Source organism: Chiloscyllium plagiosum, unplaced genomic scaffold (genome assembly GCF_037043375.1).
Source record: "Chiloscyllium plagiosum isolate Xiang-an unplaced genomic scaffold, Cpla_swu_hap1 HiC_scaffold_9, whole genome shotgun sequence".
NCBI classification, from domain to species: Eukaryota; Metazoa; Chordata; class Chondrichthyes; order Orectolobiformes; family Hemiscylliidae; genus Chiloscyllium; species Chiloscyllium plagiosum.
In genome coordinates this window covers 60551676-60575016 of record NW_028270147.1, presented here as the reverse complement: position 1 = coordinate 60575016, position 23341 = coordinate 60551676, and the positions used below count along the sequence as shown (strand labels likewise).

Here is a 23341-nt window from a genome sequence, read left to right as displayed (position 1 = left end):
GTTGGAATCATCAGTTGAGGGTGCAAGATGACTCTCTGTAGGCGAGTTTTATTTAAGGCAAAATTTCTTATTATTTAAGTGATTTATGCTATAAATAAGGTAATAACAGTTATATGTGCACCCCCTGCATTACGTTGCTGTTACTTTGTATCTCTGTTTGGAAATCTTTACCACAGAGGGCTGTTGACGTGGGTCAGTATGTCTATTAAAGACTCAGATTAAAGACTCAGATAAACAGAATTTTAATCAGTAAAGGAATCAGGGGTTAAAGGGAAAAGGCAGGAAAATGGAATTGAAGATTTTCAGATCAGCCATGTTCTCATTGAAATGGCAGAGAAGACAATGATGGGCTGAGTGACTTTCATTTGCTCCTATGTTTTATCATCTTAATAGCAGATCATTAGTATATCTTGTGACTTTTGTCATCCATTATTTAGCTGATTGCCCTGCAATACAGATTTTCTCCTCTCAGGAAAGCATTTGATCCATATTTCCAAAACAACCTCGGAAAATGCCTGGCATGCCTCTTTCACCTGGCTGTGTACCCTTGTCTTTACTCAGTCACACTCTGCTCCCATCATCAGCCACAAGGTGACATTAAAACCAAGAAACAACTATGCATTCATGTTGGAATCCAACTCTTCCTACAAATCCAAAACACATGGCCACACCAATTACCTCTCCATGGATGGTACTTCTGTCCTTCATACTCATAGCAAGAGAAAACAACTATTGGTAAGGATCAGTAAAACACACACAGTGCTGACTGTAGAATCACACAGAGGTGGGAAAATGATACAAAGCATAGTGCAGCGGCTTTTGAGTGGTATGAGAGTAAGAATAGAAGGAATAAGAGCAGGATTTGGCCATTTGGCTCTTCAAGCCTGAACAAGGTCATGGCTGATCTGCCTCAGGTTTCAATTTCTTTTGTGCCAGCTCATAGTCATCAACTCCCCAGTATTTCAAAAATCTAATCTCTTTAAATACTTTCAGTGATCTACACTCCACAACTGTCATTGTTAGAGAATTCAAAACAATCACTACCCTCAGAGACGAAATTCTTCTGCACCTCAGTTTTTAATAAGTGTTCCCTTATTTCATAATTACAAGCCCTAGTTCGAAAATCCCCCACTAATGGAAACTTCTTCCCAACATCTGCCCTGTCAAGCTCCCCTCAGAAACTTTGTATATTACAACAAGATTCTTTTCATTCTTCTAAACTCTAATGAATAAAAGCCTAACCTGTTTAGCTGTTCTTCATAAATCAAACTTCATTCCAGGAACAATCTTTGAACAGCCTCCAATTCCAGAATATCAATTTTTAAATACAGAACTAAAACTGTACTATAACAAGATTTCTTTATTTTTAAACTCCAACCCCTTAGCAATAAAGGTCAAAATTCTATTTGCCTTCTTAATTACTTGCTGCACCTTCATGCTTATTTTTTGTGTTTCATACAAAAATACCAGATCCCTCTGCACTGCACTTTTTTTGAGTCTGTTAAATAATAGTCTGCTTTTTGATTCTTCCAGTAAAGTGCATGATCTCGCACCTTCCTATGTTAAACTTCATCTGCCAAGTTTTTGCCCACTCACTCAGCCCCTGCAGATTCCTTACACCCTCATTAAAAATGCTTACCCACCTATTTTGATGACATTAATATAGATAGTAAACAATTGCGGTTCTTTGGCTAATTACTCCACTAATTACATCTTTCCAATTTTAAGAAGACTCATCCATCCCAACTCATTTCAACTAAGTGTCACCAATTGATGGTAGGGATGTGTCAGAATGTGTAGAATTCTGTTCCAGGGCCTTTTAATATCCTATTTCTTCTCGTAACAGTTCGCATATTTAAATAACACGGTAACAATTTCTTTATCTGCAATGACAAATTCCAGCACTCTGACATTTTGATCTGTTTTATTTTAATTTAGATAATAAAGACAAAAGAAAAGTTCTGCAATTCCATATGAGGGATCAGTGCTGAGTAGATATGGAAAAGCTGCTACCATTGATGACAGATTTAAGGTGATTGGCAAAAGAAGCAACGGCAACATGAGGAAAAATATTTTTCTTTGCCACACACGATTGTACTGCCCGAAAATATTTCAATCATGGCTTTTAAAGAGGTCAGTTATATTAATGATATATTAATCTAGCTATTTGGTCAGATGATTATATTAAAATATTTAAAAAGACTTACTTGACAACTTCTGCTTCTGCAGAATCCACTGAAATAATTTCAACAGGAAGATCAAGAAGTGTAAATGTTTCAGTCTCTGTCAAATACACATCTACAATCTTATTAAGATCATCCTCACTTAGTTGTTCTCGTACATCTTCCCTTCGGATGTGTACATCTGAAAGCACAAGTGTGATAACAATCAAGGTTAAGATCTAAAGTAGATCCTACTCCTTCAATTCTTTGTCTAACCTAGAGTGCTGCTATCTTCACCACTGGTAGGGCTTGGACAGGTCCTGAATCCACCTTAGCCAGAATGAAAATCAAACCAGCCAATGGAAACAATATTCTATCATCTGGGAGGGCAGTGTGTGGATACTGACTGTAGACATTCTAGTTTTCTTTCCATCGCATGACTGGGTATGAATCTCTCCTAGTCGTAACGCCTGCCATTGATATATTTTGGAAAGATTTGCAGGTTGGTAAGCAACCGGGTTAGCAGTGATTTTAAAGAACTTTCTTGGTCTTGGAGGGGATTTGAAACTGGAGCTTCCGTCTCAGAGACTGGGTGCTGCATAATGTGCCACAAAATTTTCTAAGGTTCATAAGACATTTCACATTTTTGAAGAGTTTTCCTCAGGGAATTAGAAACAGTTAATTGGTAATTAGATTGCAAAAATGTAAGATTAAGAACAAAAGAAGAAAGGAAGGAATCCAGATGAATATTCTTGAGTAGACACTCGTTAGAAAAGGGGAGTGATTGAAGGAAAGATGGTAGTAGCTTTTAAAAGAGAAATGGAAAATGAAAATGTAAAATATATGGAAAAGGTGGAACTGACACCACAGCATATGACAAATGGCTGTTGAAACAAGTGATTCAATGATTTTTTTTGTTCTCTAGAGCATTTAGCCTTTGAATACATTCCCTAATCAATTTTCAGTTATTTCCTTACATCTAGGGAGAGACCAATGATATTCAGTGGACAGCTTATTTTTGTTTTTTTTTTGTTTTGACTCACCAGGTTCACTAATGTCTTTCAGAGAAGGAAATTTGACATCCTTACCAAGTTTAGCCTACATGTGACTCCAAACACAAAACAATGCAACAAGGCCATAAGAAATAGAACAGGAGTAGGCCATTCAACTCCTTGAGCCTGCTCCACCATTCAATAGGATCATGGCTGATCCGACATTAATTGTTTCCACTTTCCTGAAACTATTATTTCTCCAACTGATTGAGCATCTATCTCTGCCTTAAATATAGCCAAGAACTCTACTTCCACAGCCTCTGTGGCAAGGGGTTCCAAAGACTCTCAACCTCTTGACAGAAGAAATATTTCCTCATTTCAGTTTTAAGTTGTCATCCGTTTATTTTAAAATTATGCTCTCTGGTCCTGGACTTTCCCATGAGGGGAATGATTCTCTCAGCATTTATTCTGTAAAGTCTCTTATGAATCCTATATGTTTCAATGAAATCATGTTTCATTCTTCTAAACTCCAGTGAATGGAATCCCAACCAGTTTAGCATTTGCTCATAAGAAAATCCCTCCATATTGGAATTATCCTAGTTAACCATCTCATAACAATGCTCACAGTTGAAGCTGCAATACCAAGAAGCAGGTAACCCAATATGTGTGATTGGGATGACAGAGCCAGGAAGACAAGCTATAGTAGTCATTAAGGAAATGGGGAGGATGGATGTGTGTGGCAGGGGGGCAGGTGGCTCTAAGGCAGTGCCTCTGACACAAGGATGGACATTATTCTAGAATACACAAAATGAAATCTTCAAGTATTCATTAGCAGCCAATAAGTTTAAATTGGGGCCCTCCTACTTGGTGGAAGACCCTTCTTTCACAGATGAAGTGTCCATGGGTCACTATCTATTAATTAGCCATTTCAGAGAGAATCAACTGGCATCCCAGTGGGTATTCAAGCTGCCAACTTTCCATCACTTTCCAGCACCACTTTACCAGGCCTCTCACCTCCCAGCTTGTACTGTAGGGCTAAGGAGATTGCAGCCTCAGTTTTCATTAATTGACATTCAGGGACATAATAATGTGCCTCTTACTAAGTCATTATGATGAACTCTTTGATTCAGGAACAGGGCAGCTAATTACTTAATATTGACAGCAACATTTCTTAACTGTTCTGATTGTGATTCAAATACTAACACATACACACAAATTACATAGAGTATTCAGTTATGGCATAATGACATAAAACTTACATTGTAAGCTTGGAATTTCAAGTTGAACACCAGATTCGCCAATATCTTCCAATGAATCAGAAAAGGTACGACTTGATCGAGAGATACTACTACTTTCATAAGTGGACCTACAGCGTAGCAGAGAGAATAAAACTTTTATTAAACATGAATCATGGTATTGCCACAAGAATAATTTTAATTTAACCTCCAAATGTTAAACATTGACTGTTCCTAGAATCATAGAATCCCTACAGTGTGGAAACAGGCCATTAGACCCAACAAGTCCACACCAACCCTCCAAAGAGTAACCCATCAAGATCCATTCCCCTACCCTATTACTCTAAATTTGCCCCTAAACTACACATGCCTGAATCCTATGGTTAATTTAGCATGGTCAATTCACCTAACCTACACATCTTTGGATTGAGAGAGGAAACTGAAGCACCCAGAGGAAACCCACACAGATAAGGGGAGAACATGCAAACTCCACAGACAGTTGCCTTGGGTGAGAATCGAACCTGGGTGCCTGGCGCAGTGAAATACTCAGGTAAGTAGTTTTATGCTTGTATTTTTAATTTCAATTTGTCTCTCCTAGCTGTGAATGGGCTGTTGTGAAAAATGAGATTAAAGATGAAAATTATACAGGAGATTCTGCACACACTGAGATTAAAGAGTTGCCGAGAAATGGGAAAAACTAAATTTAAATGTTTAGGAAGAAACTAAACTAAATTATAGCTAAAACACTTTAACATTTCTAAAGAATAAAGTAATGTTAAGAAAATGAAGGGGAGGAAATCCTGGGGAAAATGCAAATATGAAAAAGAGAAAAAAATTCCTGTCTTGTACAATATCTATTTATATGGCGCCTTATCGAATGTGATCTGAAAATCCAAATATGCTACTAGTTCCCCTTTATGAATATTGCTTGCTATGTTCTCTACCAAATTTGTCAAAGATGATTTCCCTTTCACAAAATGATGACTCATTTTGATTGCATTTAAGCATTTTAAATGTCCTTCTATTTCTTCCTAAATAATGGACTCTGGCATTTTCCCAATGACAGATGTAAAACTAACTGGCCCATAGTTTCTTGCTTCCTGTTCCCCTCCCTTTTTGAACAAGGGCATCATAATAGCAATTTTCCAATATATTTGAACCCTCCTGGCATCTAGCGAGTTCTTGAATATTTCAATCAATTGCCTCCGCTATCTCTGTCGCATATCCCTTGATGTACGCCATCTAGTCGAGGCAACTTGTCTGCCTTTAATCAAATTTGTTTGTCAAATACTCTATCCCATATGACAGAGACTATTACTTACCTCTCACCAGCACTAGGTTTATCTGTTATCTTTGGGGTTATAGTGTTCTCCAACATGAAGAATGATGCAAAATATTAATTTATCTATCATTTCCCTGTTCACCATTATCAATTCCACAGGTGCATCCTCTAAGGGGCTCACACTTATTTTAACATTTAAAAATATATACCCATAGAAGAGCTTGTTGTTTGTTTTTACACTCCTTGAAAGTAATTTTCTCCCTCTTTTTAGTAATCTGTTGCTGCGTCCCAAAAAAACCTCCCAGGCTTCTGTCCTACCACTAGATTTTGCATGTATTACTTTTTGATTAGAAACTTTCCTTGACCACCTTTGTTAACCATAGATTGTTCATCCTTCTCAAGGAGTTCTCATTTTTGACTGGAATAAATTTTCACCAATCAGTATGAAATAGCTGCTTAAATGTCTGCCACTGCACATCCACTCACTTTCCGTTAGTCTATATCCCCAGCCTCCTTTTGGAAAACTATTTCTTCATACCTTTGCAATTGTACTTACTTATGGTGAAAACTTTGGTTTGAGACTTGAATTGCTCTCCTTCAAATAGAACTTGAAATTCTGTGATGGTGTGGTTGCTACCCCCTAGAGGATCCTCAACTATAAAATCTCTTAATAAAACCTTAGAATACTCAGTCTAAAATAACCTGCTCTTGGGTAGGTTCTGCAACATTGGGCTCTAAGAAGAAAGCTCTGATAGACTTTAGAAATTTGTCTCGCATATCACCCTTGCTTATTTGAGTTGGCTGGTCAATATGCAAATTAAAATCACCCGTGATAATTGTCGTGCCTATCTTACATTATTTCACAATTTATAAAGGGTGAGGTGATACATTTTGAGAGGACGAACAAGGCAAGGAGTACATGACGAATGAAAGGACTCCAAGTATGACCAAGGATCACTTGGACCTGGAGGTCCATGTACATAGATCTTTGAAGACATCAGGACAGGTACATAGGGTTGTTAAGAAGACTATGAGATACTTTCCTTTATTAGTCAAGGCATAAATACAAGAACTGGGAGGCCATGCTGGAATTATAAAAAAAATTAGTTAGGCTACAGCCAGAGTCTGTGGCAGTTCTGGTCTGCACACTATAGGAAGGATGTGATTGGACAGGAGAAGGTGCAGAGGAGATTAGTGTCTCGGATTGGAGTTTTTCAGCTATGAAGAGAACTACATAAGAACAGAAGTAGGTCATTAAGTCTCTCAAACTCCATTTTCTTGCTTTTTATCCCATTATCTTTAATTCCCTTACTGATTTAAAATGTGCCTTTCTCAACTCTGAATATACTCAATAACTCAGCCCTCTGCAGTAAAGAATTCCACAGATTAACAACCATCTGAGAGACTAAATTCCTCCTCATCTGTGTTATAAACATGCGGATCATTATTCTGAGATTATTTCCTCTGGTCCTAGACTCTACCACAAAGGGAAACACACTGCTACACCACTGAAAAATGCCTACTGCTCCATCCCCCGCCCTCATTTCGGGAACTCCGACCACAATGCCGTGTTTCTTCTCCCGGCTTAAAGGCTAAAGCTCAAGCAGGAGACCCCCTCGTGGATACAGGTCCAGTGCTGGTCGGAGAAGGTAGAAGATCACTAATTGTGGCCTCAACAATAAAATCTCTTAATAAAATCTTAGATTACTCAGTCTAAAATAACCTGTTCTTGGGTAGGTTCTGCAACATTGTGCTCTAAGAAGAGTGCTGTCTGGAATCAGCTGATTGGGCCATGTTCAAACAGTCCGCATATACCTTGGACAAGTATGCCACCATTGTCACAGATTTTATCAGCAAGTGTGTGGAAGACTGCATACCGAGGAAGTCAATCTGGGTGTTCCCCAACAGGAAATGCTGGATGAATAAGGACATATAGAACCTGCTAAAAACCAAGCGTGACGCCTTCAGATCAGGAGACCCACTCAAATATGAGGAATCCAAGTATGACCTTCACAAAGCCATTAAGACAGCCAAGGACCAATACCGATACAAACTAGAGACCCAGACAGACACTTGGCGACTATGGCAAAGACTGAATGACATCACAGGTTATAAAAAGAGACAGTGCAAGATAGCAGACGATGACACATTCCTCCCAGATCATCTCAATGCCTTCTATGCTCGCTTTGAGCTGAATTTCAGCGGAGAGGTAACACCTATTCCGACAAGTCCTGACGAACCTATCCCAATATTCACTGCATTAGAGGTCTAATCAGTTTTCCTTCGTGTGAATCCAAGGAAAGTGATGGGATCAGACAGAGTACCAAGTCGTGCATTCAGAGCATGCGCAGATCAACTGGCAGAGGTATTCTCAGACATCTTCATCTTCTCCCTGCAGCAGGCCACTGTCCCTGCCTGTTTCAAGATGGCTAACATCATCCCTGTGCCAAAGAAGGCTCTGCAGCATGTCTCAATGACGTCAGATGTCATATCATTTGCCCTTCGCTCCTCCCAAGAACATTCTGACACAAAGAACAGCTATGTAAGAATCCTACTCATTGACTACAGTTCAGCTTTCAACACTATTATTTCCTCAAGATTGATTATTAAACTTGGTGATCTCGGATCAAGCCCCACTCTCTGCAACTGGATCCTTAGTTTCCTGACCCACAGGCTACAATCAGTGAAGATTGGGGACAATATTTCATCGTCACTAACACTCAACACTGGAGCCCCCCAGGGGTGTATACTCAGCCCCCCTACTGTACTTACTGTATACCCATGACTGCGTCACCAAATACCAGACTAATGCCATTTACAAGTTCGCTTGTGACACCGCTGTAGTCGGTCGAATCTCAGATGTGACGAACCAGGCTACAGGTGGGATGTGGAAAACCTGGAAAAATGATGCATTGAGAACGACCTAGCTCTCAATGCCGGCAAAACCAAGGAACTCATTATTGACTTTTAGCTGGATGTTACTCATGCTCCGCTACACATTAATAGCACAGAGATGGAACAAGTGGAGAATGTCAAACTCCTGGGAGTGGTCATCCACAACAAGCTTTCTTGGACTCTTCATTTGGACACACTGGTTACAAAGGCCCAACAATGTCTCCTTTTCCTCAGACGGCTGAGGAAATTAGGCATGACAGCGAATATCCTTGCCAACTTTTATAGGTGTGCCATCGAAAGCATTCTGTCTGGACATATCATTACCTGGTATAGCAACTGTACCATTCAAGATCGGAGACGGTTACAGAGAGTGGTGAACTCAGCCCAGACAATCACTAACTTCCCATCTATAAAATCCATCTACCAGGCCCGCTAAGGAAAGGCCGCCAGCATTCTCAAGGATCCATCGCACCCTGACAATGTTTTTCTACAACGTCTACCATCAGGGAGAAGGTACAGAAGTCTGAACACATGCACCAGCCGGTTTTGTAACAGTTTCTACCCAACTGTTGTTAGAATACTGAATGGACTCACAAACTCTTAACATTCACCTGTACCTGTGTTTTTGTTTTTGCTGCTGTTTACCTATTACTTACTCAGCTATGCTACGTAACTATGCGATCTGCTTGTATTGCTCGTAACACAAAGCTTTTCACTGTGCCTCGGTACACTTGACAATAAATTCAATTCAATTCAAACAATCTTTCTGCATCTATCTGGTGAAATCCTCAAAGAATCTTGTATATTTTAATAAGGTTACCTCTCACTCTTCTGTATTCCAATGAGTCCAGGCCCAACCTTCTTCTTCTCAAAAGATCATCCTTCCATGCCTGGCATCAGCCTAGATAACCTTCTCCAGACTGCTTCTTGTCCAAGTATATCTTCCTGTTCACAGTATTCCAGCTGTGGTCTGACTAGTGCCTTACATAGTTTAGCAAGACTTCCCTACTTTTATACTCTATTTCCATGAAATAAAGACTAACATTCCATTTGCCTTCTCTATTATCCACTGAATTGTTTGTGATTGCTTGCTATCATGTGGAGTTAATCACATTTGCTGAAGACCAGCATCTATGATACTGGGGGCTCTGAAGGAGGCTGAGATAGATCATTCACTCAATACTTCTGGCTGAGGATTGTTGATAAAAGTTTTTTTATCTTTTGCACTGACATGCTAGACACTTCTATCATTGACATTAGAGATATTTATGCAGTCTCCTTTTTCAGTGAGTCGTTTAATTCATGACTGGACGTGGCAATAGTACAGAGCTTAGACCTGATCTGCTGGTTATAAAATAACTTATTAAAAACCTGTATATCACTTGCTGCTTGTGCTACTTGGCACACAAATGTTGTGGTTTCACCAGGTCGTCACCTCATTTTTATGTATGCCTAGTACTATTCCTGATATGCACTCCTGCATTCTTCATTGAACCAAGACTGAACCCCTGACTTGATGACAATAGTAAATTGGGGTCATGAGGTTGCAGACGTTGCTTGAGCAGACTTTTGTTGCTGCTGATAGCTCACAATGCTTCATGGATGCACAGTCTTGAGTTTACAGATCTGTTCAAACTCTATGCCAATTACTATTGTTATAGTGCTGCATAGAACAATACAAATTACCTTCAATGTGAAAACAGAACTTACTCTCCACAAGGACTGTGCATGCTCACTCCTACTGATACTGGCATGGACAGATACATCTGTCTAGCTTGATGCTTTAAGATTTCATAGGGTATAGAGCAATTGTTGAGGACGCTCCAGGCAACTCCCTCCTGTCTGTACACTTCTGCACTATAACTTTGCTCAGTCTGTCCAGCTGGTAAAACAGAACATATCCAGGGATGGTAATGGTGCTGTCTGAGACACTGTGTGCAAAGTATGATTCCATGAGTCTGATTATTCAGGCTGTTATTTGGCTGTTAGACAGCTCCCCAATTTTGGCACTTGCCCCAGATATTATTAATAAGGACTTTGCAAGGTTGAGGTTGCTTAGTTTTCCAATTTCATTTTTGATGCTCGGTGGTCTATCTGATTTTGTTCCTTTGAGATATTTTAACATTTGATAAAACTGAATGACTTGCTAGTCATTTCACAGGGCAGCTGAGAGTCGATCACATGGAGTCAAATGTTGGCTAGACCAGAGAAGGATGGCAAATTTATTTCCCTATTAGTGGACCAGGTGGGCTTTTTACTCCAATCATTTCATGGTCTTCATTCGACCTCTATTTCCAGATTTTATTGAATTCAAATTCCACCATCTACTATGGTGGGATTTGAACCTGCGTCTGAATCTGTGAATCTTTGAATCCTAAAACCACCCATCCCAGATCTCTGGACTAGAGTCCAATCACAATACCACAATGCCATCATCTCTCCTCAAATGCAACGTGGAAGATTAGCTGCATTATAATGTAAGATACAGAACATAATTACTTTATTTCTTTCTCTTTAAGTTAGTTTTCCAAAGATAGTTTGCACATCAAAAGAGGGGTATCTGTTATTATAGCGAGTAGTTAAGATTAGAAGAGAAACATGCAATGAGTGTTAATTGATGTCTGATTATATAAAGGGGGGATCAGCTGGATCTTAGGGAGAGAACTGTTCTGTTGACACAGTCAATAAATTTTCTGTAGAAAGAAAATCTGTACTGCTTAGTTTCTGTTTTACCATCAGAGTTAGAATCTATCAACAAGTATTAGGTTTCCAGATCATGGCACAGTTCAATAAACTTGCTCTTCATCACAACTTCTGCAACTAATGCTGCTAAAATACTGTGACATTTTAGTCATGATACATGGAGTAAGATTCATTTGCACAATATGTGCAAACGTACTGTCACTTTAATACCTACTTGGAATTAGATGGCTCCAAATAGTCCTTATAGCCTTATGAACTTATTTCATTACAACCTAGCTTAGAAGGTAGTGCTACATGCTAAAACTTTACACAATACATATTAAAAATTAACAAGATATATGTGTTAAGGCAGAATGAGAATGGTACCTGGTAAAAGGTGCAACAAAACTAGCATTTGCAATTGTCTGATACATTGTACCACTGAGGATATAGTCAGATACGAGTAAGTCCTGAGAGGTGAAAATTTTACTTTGCCTGCTTTGTGTAAAAGCAGCGTCAAATACAATGAGGGGATGAGGAGTCACATCTTTCCCAGTCTCATCGAAAACCTAGAAATATGACAGACACACACCAGTATTATTTGCACACCATCTGTTTTATATGATCACAAATGTCAAAAATAAAATTCATTAACATGGAAATCTAATATAGTTTTCAACTGTATTGAGTCTAATTTATGTCTTATTTTTTCTCCTTTCCTAAAGGAGCTAATCTGTGCTAGACTGTGGTTCCTAGGAATCATCCAAGTACTTCACTAAAATCAACATCCATGATGGGTATGCTGTTTAAATGAGTTGAGATTCATTACAACTGAGTCTAAATCTGTCTTTGCATACTTTTTGACCAATGGAAGTCACTAAATAATAGTCAAGATCTGCTATGCACAAGGGTTCTAAATTCATCTGCAGGCTTCCTGCCAGAGGCCAGTTAATTCAGCTGAGATCAATACTGAAAGTTCTATGATTGATATGAACAAGTATTAAATTTGGTAGTATATGGGTCCACTGAGGCACTAAGTTATTCTTTTTCTCTGAAAAGCACTATCCAAACCACTACAGTGTTGAACAAGCATTAGCGGGACAGGAATGATACATTGCTGCTTCTTAAATCACATCTCCCTGGTTTTAGACTTAAAAGAAACTTTTCCATGGAATTCTGTATACCTTCAAAGTATTAAGCTTGTCGAAAGCAATGGCCATGAATGAATAATAGAGCTAGGTGTAGGTAAATAACAGTGGAGTTTTGTTCAAATATCTGTGGCATTAAAGCAAACATTTGCACAATTTTGCCTCTGTTGATTAACCAAGTGAAATAAAGTGGTTCAAGCAGTCTAGCACAGATTAGCTCCTTTAGGAAAAAAGTGATTTGTGGAAAAATTAAATTTGATGCACTAAATAAACTTTTTGCATTCACTGTTTTATATGAAACTGTGAAGAGAGTTCAGTCATACAAGCAAAACAAAATTGCAAACAATTATTTTCAATGATAAAACTTATGTTTAATTTCATCAATATTTTTCTTCCTGCCTCCTGGCAACAGTTACAGTGTTAGGTGGAGGTAGGTAGGAGAAGCAATATAGGAAACAACATGGATATTTAAGTGAGATAAAGGGACTAATAGCATTAATTAGGGAAAATATTTTCTTTTTTGATCAATTTAACATACTTTTGGTATAGTGCATTCTTTGATTTGCTAAATTTCTAATCGCAACAACCATTAAGGTATCCAGGCTTTTTCATGAATGCAATTTCTTGAAACAAAGGAAGACATTCTTCTATGCAATCTAATTTAAATTTATAAACAGTATAATTGCTCTATCACTATATTTTCTTGAATCTTAAAATGTGGATTGCATTAGCAGAGCTGCCCCCATATATTCTCCGAATTTTCTATCCCTCCTAAATGAACCCTTGAATATTCAGGTCCTACACTTGGTCATCATGAGCCATAACACTGAAATTGATCCAGATCATACAAATTTAGGGAAGGTTTAGACACTGTCCGGTGATAAATGGGGCACTGTCTGGGGAAGTGTGGAAGGGTAGACATAGCAGAATGTCTTTATTGTATTTGGGGTAGTGGAGGAGATGGTTAGACAGCTGCTTCAGAGAATTTTTTTTTCTTTATTCATTCACGGGATGAGGACCCAGCATTTATTGCCCACTCCTAATTGCCCAGAGGGCAGTTAAGAGTCATCCACATTGCTGTGGGTCTGGAGTCACATGTAAGTCAGACCAAGTAAGGATGGCAGCTTCCTTCCCTAAAGGACATTTGTGAACCAGATGAGTTTTTTCAATAATCGACAGTGGATTCATGGTCATTGTTTGACTCTTAATTCCAAATTTTGTTTTTGTTTAAATGGAATTCAAATTCCACCATCTGTCATGGCAGGATTAGAACCCAGATCCCTAGAACATGATCAGATTAACAGTCCAGTTATAATACCACTAGGCCATAACCTCTCTGTTATTTAGTATAAAGCGTATGATCATTGCTGTTTAAATTTTAGTCCTGAGAGTATCAGTGATGACACTAGGCAGCAGAGGGTGTAGTAACAAAAGGAGGTAGTTGGACATTACAGGGTGGTTATTGTAAAGTAATTTGAAATATTGGAAGGTTTCATAATGAAAGGCAGGGTGCAAGTGGCCTGAGGAATGAGAGGAGACAGACTTATCAGCAGCTTTGATACATTCACAGTTAGGTCCTCAGGGCAAGTGTAGGAATACCAAGAAAATAAAGGTGAGATCAGTGGAATAGGGGAAGCTTCCTAGAAGAGGAATGGCAAGACCGTGAGGATGAATGTAGAGTTTGTACACACCAAAGTGAACTATGCTGGTGAAGGGGTGCTAGTGAATGCCAAACCAATTCATCCTCTGAGGGCTTGAAGAGGCCATCATCAAAGATGGTGGCAGAGCTGGAAATGGAGGTAAGGTAGGCTTTGAATATCTGACACCCTGCTACTAGTCTGGGAGAACCGACTTCTGTAGTGACCATTCTTTTCTTGCAGACAGAGAAAATGTATGATTCAGTGTCATCTCAATCGGTGCATGAGCAATTGCTGAATATGCACACCCATGCCAGCTGCTGATTCTTCCGCAGTAAGGGATTAGCAATGGCACTGTCCTGTAACTGACAGAACATTGACACATTTCAGTGCACATATTGAACATGGTAAAGGGTCGTGCGTTCAGTTCTTCTATGTGACATGATGCTCAATAGATTCTACATTAGTACAGTTAGACTGAGAGATGACCCAAGACTGTTAGTTTGTAGTAAAATGACAGTGCTGCACAGACTCATGTAGCACAAGAGATCATTCATCCACATGCTGCGCTGCATCCAGGTTCACTAATCTGGCACTAATCTACATTGAGACCTCGATCCAAGCCAACCTCATCTCTTTGGTGTGCCTCCTGCTGCCATCCCTAGGGAACAGGGGAACCAGCTTTCCCCGGATCTTCTGGAGGACAGCTTGCAGCGACATGTTGCTGAACCATGGGCCCTGCTCTGTCTTGTCAGGGAAATTTCTGAGGAAGGTAGGGCAAGTAGCAGCAGCAGTGGGAGGAGCGACAGTGAGGATGAGGGGCCTACCAGGGTAAATTTAAAATTATATAAACTTATCTTGTGAATAGGCAGAGCGCACACTGAGCAGGAGCAGACACGGGACTCTTGAGTAAATGAAGTAATATAGTTGGGTGGTTACATTACCTGAAACGCTACTTAGATAGTATCTCCCACCCACCCACCTCCTCCAACCAAAACAAAAATACTGTGCTCAGGATTGGTAAGGTAACTAGTCTTTTTGTCTTCTTTATTTTTCTACAGTCTCTTTGGGAGTTTAGAACAGTGAGGATGGCGGTTAGGGCAGTTGAATGTTCCTTTGCAGAATGTAGGAGGTAAGGGTCACCATTAGTGTCTCTGCTGACTTTATCTGTGGGAAGTCCACCGAATTCCAGCTCCTCTAAGACTGCGTTAGGGAGCTGGAGCTGGATGAACTTTGGATCATTTGGGAGGTGGAGGGGGTTATTGAGAGGAGTTACAGGGAGGTAGTCACACCTCAGGTACAAGAACCAGGCAGATTGGTTACTGTCAGGGGACGGAAAGGGAACCAGCAGGCAGTCCAGGGAACCCCTGTGGCCGTTTCCCTCAACAACAAGTATACCATTTTGGATACTGTTGGGGGGGATTACTTACCAGGGGCACAAAGTCTGTCCCTGTTCCTCAGAAGAGAAGTGGGTGGGGGGGGGGGCAGTGCATTACTTATTGGGGCTCCATAGTTAGGGTGACAGATAAGTGGTTCTGTGGGAACGAGAGAGTCTCACAGTTGGTGTATTGCCTCCCATGTGCAAGGTTTCGTGAAGTCTCGATCATTTTTTCGGGATCCTTGAGGGGCAGGGGGAGCAGCCCCAAATTGTGGTCCACGACAAAGGTAGGTAGGTAGGAAAAGGAAATGGGGATTTAAGGCAGAAATTCAGGGAGCTAGGGTGGAATCTAGTTGTTATCTCTGGTTTGTTGCCCATGCCATGTGTTTGTGAGGCGAGGTTTACGGAGAGAGAGGAGTTGAACACGTGGCTACGGGGATGGTGCAGGAGGGAGGGTTTTGGATACCTGGACGATTGGGGCTCATTCTGGGATAGGTGGGACCACTACAAACAGGATGGTTTACACCTGAACCAGAGAGGTACTGATATCCTGGGGTGGAAATTTGCTAATGCTATTTGGGAGGGTTTAAACTAATTCAGTGGGGGGATGGGAACCCAAATTGTAGTTCCAGTGTCCAGGAGGTTGAGACTAATGAGGTCAGAAATATGGTTTCAAAGTCACAAGTGTTCACTGGCAAGCAGGAAGGTGGTTTGAAGTGTGTCTACGTCAACGGCAGGAGCATCCAGAATAAGGTGAATGAACTTGTACCATGGGTGGTATCTGGGACTTTGATATTGTGGCAATTTCGGAGACATGGATAGAGCAGGAACAGGAATGGTTGTTGCAGGTTCTGGGATTTAGATATTTCAGTAAGAACAGAGAAGATGATAAAAGAGGGGAAGGTGTGGCATCGTTACTCAAGGACAGTATTATGGTAGCAGAGAGGATGTTTAAAGACTCATCTGCTAAGGTACTATGGGCTGAGATTAGAAACAGGAATGGAGAAGTCACCCTGTTGGGAATTTTCTATTGACCTCCGAGTAGTTCCAGAGATGTAGAGAAAAATTAGCAAAGATGATTCTGGATAGGAGCGCGAAGAATAGGATAGTGGTTATGAAATTAATTTTCCAAATATTGACTGGAAATATTATAGTTCAAGTACTTTAGATGGATCAGTTTTTGTCCAATGTGTGCAGGAGTGTTTCCTGACACAGTATGTGGACAAGCCAACATGGGGGCGAGGCCATGTTGGATTTGGTACTGGGTAATGAACCTGGCCAGGTGTTAGATTTGGAGGTAGTTGAGCACTTTGGTGATAGTGACCATAATTTGGTTATGTTTACTTTAAAGATAGAAAGGGATAGGTATATAATGCAGGGCAAGAGTTATTTGCTTCGATAAAGGCAATTATGATGCAATTAGGCAAGATTTAGGATGCATAGGATGGGGAAGGAAACTGCAGGGTATGGGCACAATTGAAATGTGGAGCTTATTCAAGGAACAGTTACTAAAGGTCTTCAATAAGTATGTATCAGTCAGGCAGGGAGCAAGTGGGCGAGCAAGGGAGCCATGGTTTATTAAAGAAGTTGAATCTCTTGTCAAGATGAAGAAGGCTTATTTTAGGATGAGGCATGAAGTCTCAGTTAGGGCGCTTGAGAGTTACAAGTTAGCCAGGCAAGACCTAAAGAGAGAGCAAAGAAGAGCCAGGAGGGGACATGAGAAGTCGTTGGCAGGTAGGATCAAGGAAAACCCTAAAGCTTTCTATAGGTATATTAGGGCTAAAAGAATGACTTGAGAAAAATTAGGACAATCAAGGATAGTAGTGGGAAGTTGTGCATAGCATCTGAGGAGATGGGGAAGTGCTAAATGAATTTTTAGTTAAAAAAGACAATGTTGTCAAGGACAATACTGAGATTCAGGCTACCAGACTACATGGGATTGAGGTTTGCAAGGAGGAAGTGTGAACAATTCCGAAAGGTGTGAAAATAAATAAGAAACCTGGGCTGATGGGATTTATCCTAGAATTCTCTGGGAAGCAGGGAGGAGATTGCAGAGCTTTTGGCTTTGATCTTTATGTCGTCATTGTCGACAGGAATAGTGCCAGAAGACTGGAGGACAGCAAATGTTCAAGAAGGGGAGTAGAGACAACCCTGGTAATTATAGACCAGTTAGCTTACTTCAGTTGTGGGTCAAGTCTTGTGAAAGGTTATAAGAGATAGGATATAAGAGAGAGGAATAAGTTGGTTAGGGATAGTCAACATGGTTTTGTGAAGGGTAGGTTGTGCCTCACAAACCTCATTGAGTTCTTTGAGATGGTGACAAAACAAGTAGATGAGGGTAAAGTGGTTGATGTGGTGTATGTAGATTTCAGTAAGGCGTTTGGTAAGGTCTTATCTTCCGACTGGGAACCCTCCAACCACAGGGGATGAACTTGGACTTCACCAGTTTCTTCATCCCCCCTCCCCCCACCTTGTCTCAGCCGAATCCCTCCAGCCCGGCACCGCCTTCCTGACCTGCAGTCTTCTTCTTGACCTCTCCGCCTCCACCCTACTCCGACCTATCACCCTCACCTTGACCTCTTTCCACCTATCACATTTCCAACGCCCCTCCTCTAAGTCCCTCCTCCCTACCTTTTATCTTCTCCTGCTGAACACTCTCTGCTCATTCCTGAAGAAGGGCATGTGCCCGAAACGTCGAATCTTCTGTTCCCTAGATGCTGCCTGACCTGCTGTGCTGTTCCAGCAATAAAGTTTCAGGTTTGGTAAGGTTCCCCATGGTAAGCTTTTCCACAAAACATGGAGGCAAGGGATGCGGTTGATTGAGCGATTTGGATCAGAAGTTGGCTAACTGAAAGAAGACAGTGGGTAGTGGTTGATGGGAAATGTTCGTCCTGGAGTTCAGTTACTAGTGGTGTACTGCAAGGATCTGTTTTGGGGCCACTGCTGTTTGTCATTTTTATAAATGACCTAGATGAGGGAGTAGAAGGATGGGTTAGTAAATTTGCAGATGACACTAAGATCAGTGGAGTTGTGGATAGTGCTGAAGAATGTTGCAGGTTACAGAAGGACATAGATAAGCTGCAGAGCTGGGCTGAGAGGTGACAAATGGAGTTTAACGCGGACAAGTGTGAGGTGATTCACTTTGGAAGGAGCAAAAGGAATGAAGAGTATTGGGTTAATGGTAAGATTCTTGGTAGTGTAGATGAGCAGAGAGATCTCGGTGTCCATATACATAGATCCCTGAAAGTTGCCAACCAGGTTGATAGGGTTGTTAAGAAAGCATATGGTGTGTTAGCTTTTATTGGTAAAGGGATTGAGTTTCAGAGCCACAACGTCATGCTGCAGTTGTACAAAATTCTGGTGCAGCCGCACTTGGAGTATTACGTACAGTTCTGGTCACTGCATTACAGGAAGGATGTGGAAGTGTTGTAAAGAGTTCAGAGGAGATTTACGAGGATGTTGCCTGGTATGGAGGGAAGGTATTATGTGGAATGGCTGAGGGACCTGAGGCTGTTTTCGTTAGAGACAAGAAGGTTGAGAGGTGTCTTAATTAGAACATTCAAGATAATCAGAAGGTTAGATAGAGTTGACAGTGAGAACCTTTTTCCTTGGATGGTGATGGCTAGCATGAGGGACATAGCTTTAAGTTGATGGGTGATAGATATAGGACAGATGTCAGAGGTAGTTTCTTTACTCAGAGTAGTAGGGGCATGTAACACTGCCTACAACAATAGTAGGTTCAGCAAATTTAAGGGCATTTAAATGGTAATTGAGTAAACATGTGAATGAAAACGGAATATTATAAGATAGATGGACTTCAGATTGTTTCCACCGGTCGGCATGACATCGAGTGCCAATGGGCCTGTACTGCGCTGTAATGTTCTGTGTTCTATGTTCTGACTAATTTTTCATTCTTGCACTGAGTGTCTGGCTGCACAATAAATATGGTGAATCCAGAAGGTCCTGTTGGGGTCAAGACCACACCATTCTGCATGCTAATACAATTGTAATGAACGGAGAATCATGCAATTGTGCGAGAGAAACCAATCTTCCCTGATTGGTAGTGACCTTCAATTCCGTACCCAGCACTGAAATTATATTGTTTAATGGAGGACCCCATCCAAAATTTTTCAACACTGAGGTCTGTAACTGCGATGAACAAGCAATGAAAGGTTTTCTCATAACTTTTAAAAAATGAATAAATATTTAGTATTCCATACTTGAAATGCATTTGCAACATCCACAAACAAAAATTACAAAATTTGCAGTGAAAACCTATACGGTTCTTTAAATGGGTATAGGAATTCATTGCCGAAGGTGGATTAATGATTCCCATTGATAGGGGGAAAATTTGGCATGAAATGAGTTAACTTTTAAATGCACATGAGGTTCCAGCAAGGATTGGATAAAGTTATAGTTAAATCATATAAATTAGATTAGATAACTTAGTGTGGAAACAGGCCCTTTGGCCCAACAATTCCACACCGACCCACCGAAGCGCAATCCACCCAAACCCATTTCCCTAAATTTACCCCTTCACCTCCCTTTATGGGCAATTTAGCATGGCCAATTCACCTAACCTGCACATTTTTGGACTGTGGGAGGAAACCGGAGGAAACCCACGCAGACATGGGGAGAATGTGCAAACTCCATACAGTCAGTCACCTGAGGCGGGACTTGAACCCAGGTCTCTGGCGCTGTGATGCAGCAGTGCTAACCACTGTGCCACCGTGCCGCCCATTTAAGATTAATTCGCCTTTACTTGAGTCAAGAAAGTAGTCAGGTCAAAAGTTAGTTAAAATGCATAAACAGACTCAAATGCTGATGCAGTAGACAGATAGAATTTCTCCAAACATGCATTGTGGTTGGAACAACATTAATCCAATTGCCTTATTTGGAAATGGAATGTAAGGATGGCCTTGTACCACGCCTAGAAAGACTAGGGCCTAGAAAGACTAAGCAATGGGGTTTAGGCAAGGTTGAGAATGAAGCACACACTTTAGAGAGGAGACAAGTTGGCACCTGGGCAGATAGGGAGTGGTGAGACCAAAGGTAACAGGCACAAAACTAGAGTGGGTCCAGGTCCACTTCCACAACCACAAGTCAATGCTGCGATTGGCATTCTAATGCCGATTGACCTGTACAGAACATTGGAGTAGCTGCACACACAGCTTAGAAGGAACATTGCTCGTAATATTTAAGAATTGTATAGATCTGCTCTTGTGATGCCAAGGCATACAAGGCTTTGGGCCAAGTGCTGGTACATAGAACATAGAACAATACAGCACAGTTCAGGCCCTCGATGTTGCAACGACCTGTGAAACTGATCTGAAGCCCATCTAACCTACACTATTCCATTATCATCCATATATTTATCCAATGACCATTTAAATGCCCTTAATGTTGGTGAGTCTACTACTGTTACAGGCAAGATGTTTCACATCCTTACTACTCTCTTGAGTAAGGAATCTACCTCTGACATCTGTCCTCTATCTATAATTCCTCAATTTAAAGCTATGTCCCCTTATGCTAGCCATCACCATCCGAGGAAAAAGGTTTTCACTGTCCACCCTATCTAATCCTCTGATCATCTTGTACATCTCTATTAAGTCACCTCTTAACCTACTACTCTGTAACGAAAACAGCCGCAAGTCCCTCAACCTTTCCACATAACACCTTCCCTCCATACCAGGCAACATCCTGGTAAATCTCCTCTGCACCATTTCCAATGCTTGCACATTGTTCCTATAATGTGGCAACCAAAAGTGGGGATTAAAACAGCTGGGTGCTTGTTTTTGAATGGCACAGGCTTGATGGGCCAATTGGCCTTTTTCTGGGCTTAAGATCTCTATGACTCTATGAGATACATAGATACTAGGGGGTATGAGCATAATTTATGTAATATGTCAGGACAGGTTGACAGCGTAGAGTACAAATGTAAGGAAGTGATGTTAAAATGTATAATACTCTGGTTTCCTCACCTGGATCATTAAGTCCAATTCTGGGTGCCATACATGAGGAAAATGTGAATATTAGCATGTTGACTGAAATACTTGATCAATTTGTATTAAGAGAATAATGTAGAATTTTTTTGCACATTAATTTAATGTGTGCATCACTAGCTGGGCCAGCATTTATTGCCAATCCCCAATACCCACAGGGCAGTTAAGAAGCTACCACATTTCTGTAGGTCTGGAGTCACATGGCTAGACCAGGTATGGCCAGCAGGTTCCTTCCCTAACTAAAGGAGGTTAGAGAACCTGATGGGTTTGTCCAATAAATGGCAATGGTTTCATGGTCATCATTAGACTCAGAATTCCAGATTTTTTTAAAAATTGTATTCAAATTTCACCATCTGCCTTGACAGGAGTATTACCTGGGGCTCTGAATTAATATCATTAAGCCTTCAGCTCCCCAAATGACTCCAGTATCAGAAACTTCAGTTACAGCTTGTTCAGAGAGGATGAATTTATCTTGGAGAAGGTAAAATTGAGAAGTGATTTGATAGGAGTATCCAAAATCATAAGGGCATGAACAGAGTACAGTGATGGCACAATTTGAAGGTAACTGACAAAATAAGTAATAGAGACATGCAGAAAAACGTTTTCATGCAGAGTGGTTGGGATCTAGAATATACATTCGGCGAGTGTGGTGAAAACAAGTTCTACCGAGGCATTTTAGAGGGAATGGGATTATTATCTCAAAATCAATAAGTGCATGGCTACGGAAAAAAAAACACAAGATGACATTAGGTTAATTGCTCCTTCGGAGAATCAGCAAAGACACAACAGCCCAAATAATATCCTTCTGTACTGTCACCATTCTTTGATCGAGCATTTTTGCCTCTCCAGTGATGCTGGGCTGAGAGGGAGATAAAGAAAATGCTCAGCACCAGCTAGGAGCTTCCAAATACCACAATTAAGATTGGAAAAGTATTTACATAGAGAGTTTGAGGTACAAATCCAAAAAATCACATTTATAACAAAATGGTATGTTCACTACATAAAATTGTACCTGTATAGGGTATTTTCCTCCTGCAATGTAGCCTTTATCCAGGATCTTTTCTCCTTGCAAATTCACCCTTTGACGACTAATTGACCCCATAAAACTATAAGAGCTTCTATTGCTGTGTCTACTGAAGTTCCCTACACTGGGGTGACTAGGAAATTTCTTCATGCTTCCTCCAATTTTGGACGACCTACAATTTAAAATAAACAGCAATTATTTGAGCTTCAAACATACTGTAATCCTTTGGTACCAACATATAGTACAGGTATATGAAAATTCATTTGAAGCAAATTATTCTAACATGATATATTAATATTCCAATATCTTGATTTGTCATTTACTTCCATTATTATCATAAATACTGACAAAGCTATATTCACCAGAATTGCTGTTATTAGGCTCAAAATGCCTTCTCCAGGCACAACCCTCGTTTAACGGGCCAAAATCCAGATTTCTACCATTGATCAGCTGTCAGAGTATAAATTTGTCAGAGAGTAACACAGCTCCTTCAATGAGAACATTTTACGACAAGTTCTCCACAATGTTCTCAGGAATCGAAAGCAACAATCCATCACAGCACTTGGATCTCCTGCAAAGGAAGACTATAAAGTGCATTGAATCTTCTGGGGTCAGGTCTATTAATGCTGATTTAGTGAGCTCCTTGCACGAATAATATCTCCCATTAGGAGCTCACTATTTGAGAAAGTATACTATCCAGACTGTTGCAAAATTTGAAAAGTCTAGAGAAGCAGTTGAATGGGAAAGTATTTCTGGAATAAAAAGTTTGTGCTTTCTGAGAAATGGCCCACAATCTTTTCAGAACATGATGCCTCATTAATTCTGATGAAGGAAGCATTGCAGAGGGGTGTCGTTAATGTAAACAAGGGCACCAACCACAAAATGCAAAAGAGGAAAAGATACT

At 40.4% G+C, this 23341-nt stretch overlaps 1 protein-coding gene across 4 annotated transcripts in view; it reads right to left on the bottom strand.

Moving 5' to 3' along the window:
• Positions 1-23341, bottom strand: part of dnai4 (dynein axonemal intermediate chain 4) — a 122094-nt gene that overhangs the window by 92894 nt on the left and 5859 nt on the right. For all 4 annotated transcript variants that reach the window (XM_043699392.2, XM_087990674.1, XM_043699396.2 and 1 more), the window contains exons 2-5: positions 22426-22609; positions 11636-11817; positions 4414-4520; positions 2208-2364 (exon numbers count right to left, since the gene is read on the bottom strand). In XM_043699392.2, the coding sequence (XP_043555327.1) occupies positions 2208-2364; positions 4414-4520; positions 11636-11817; positions 22426-22609 (630 nt within the window). The remainder of the gene's footprint in view (positions 1-2207; positions 2365-4413; positions 4521-11635; positions 11818-22425; positions 22610-23341) is intronic.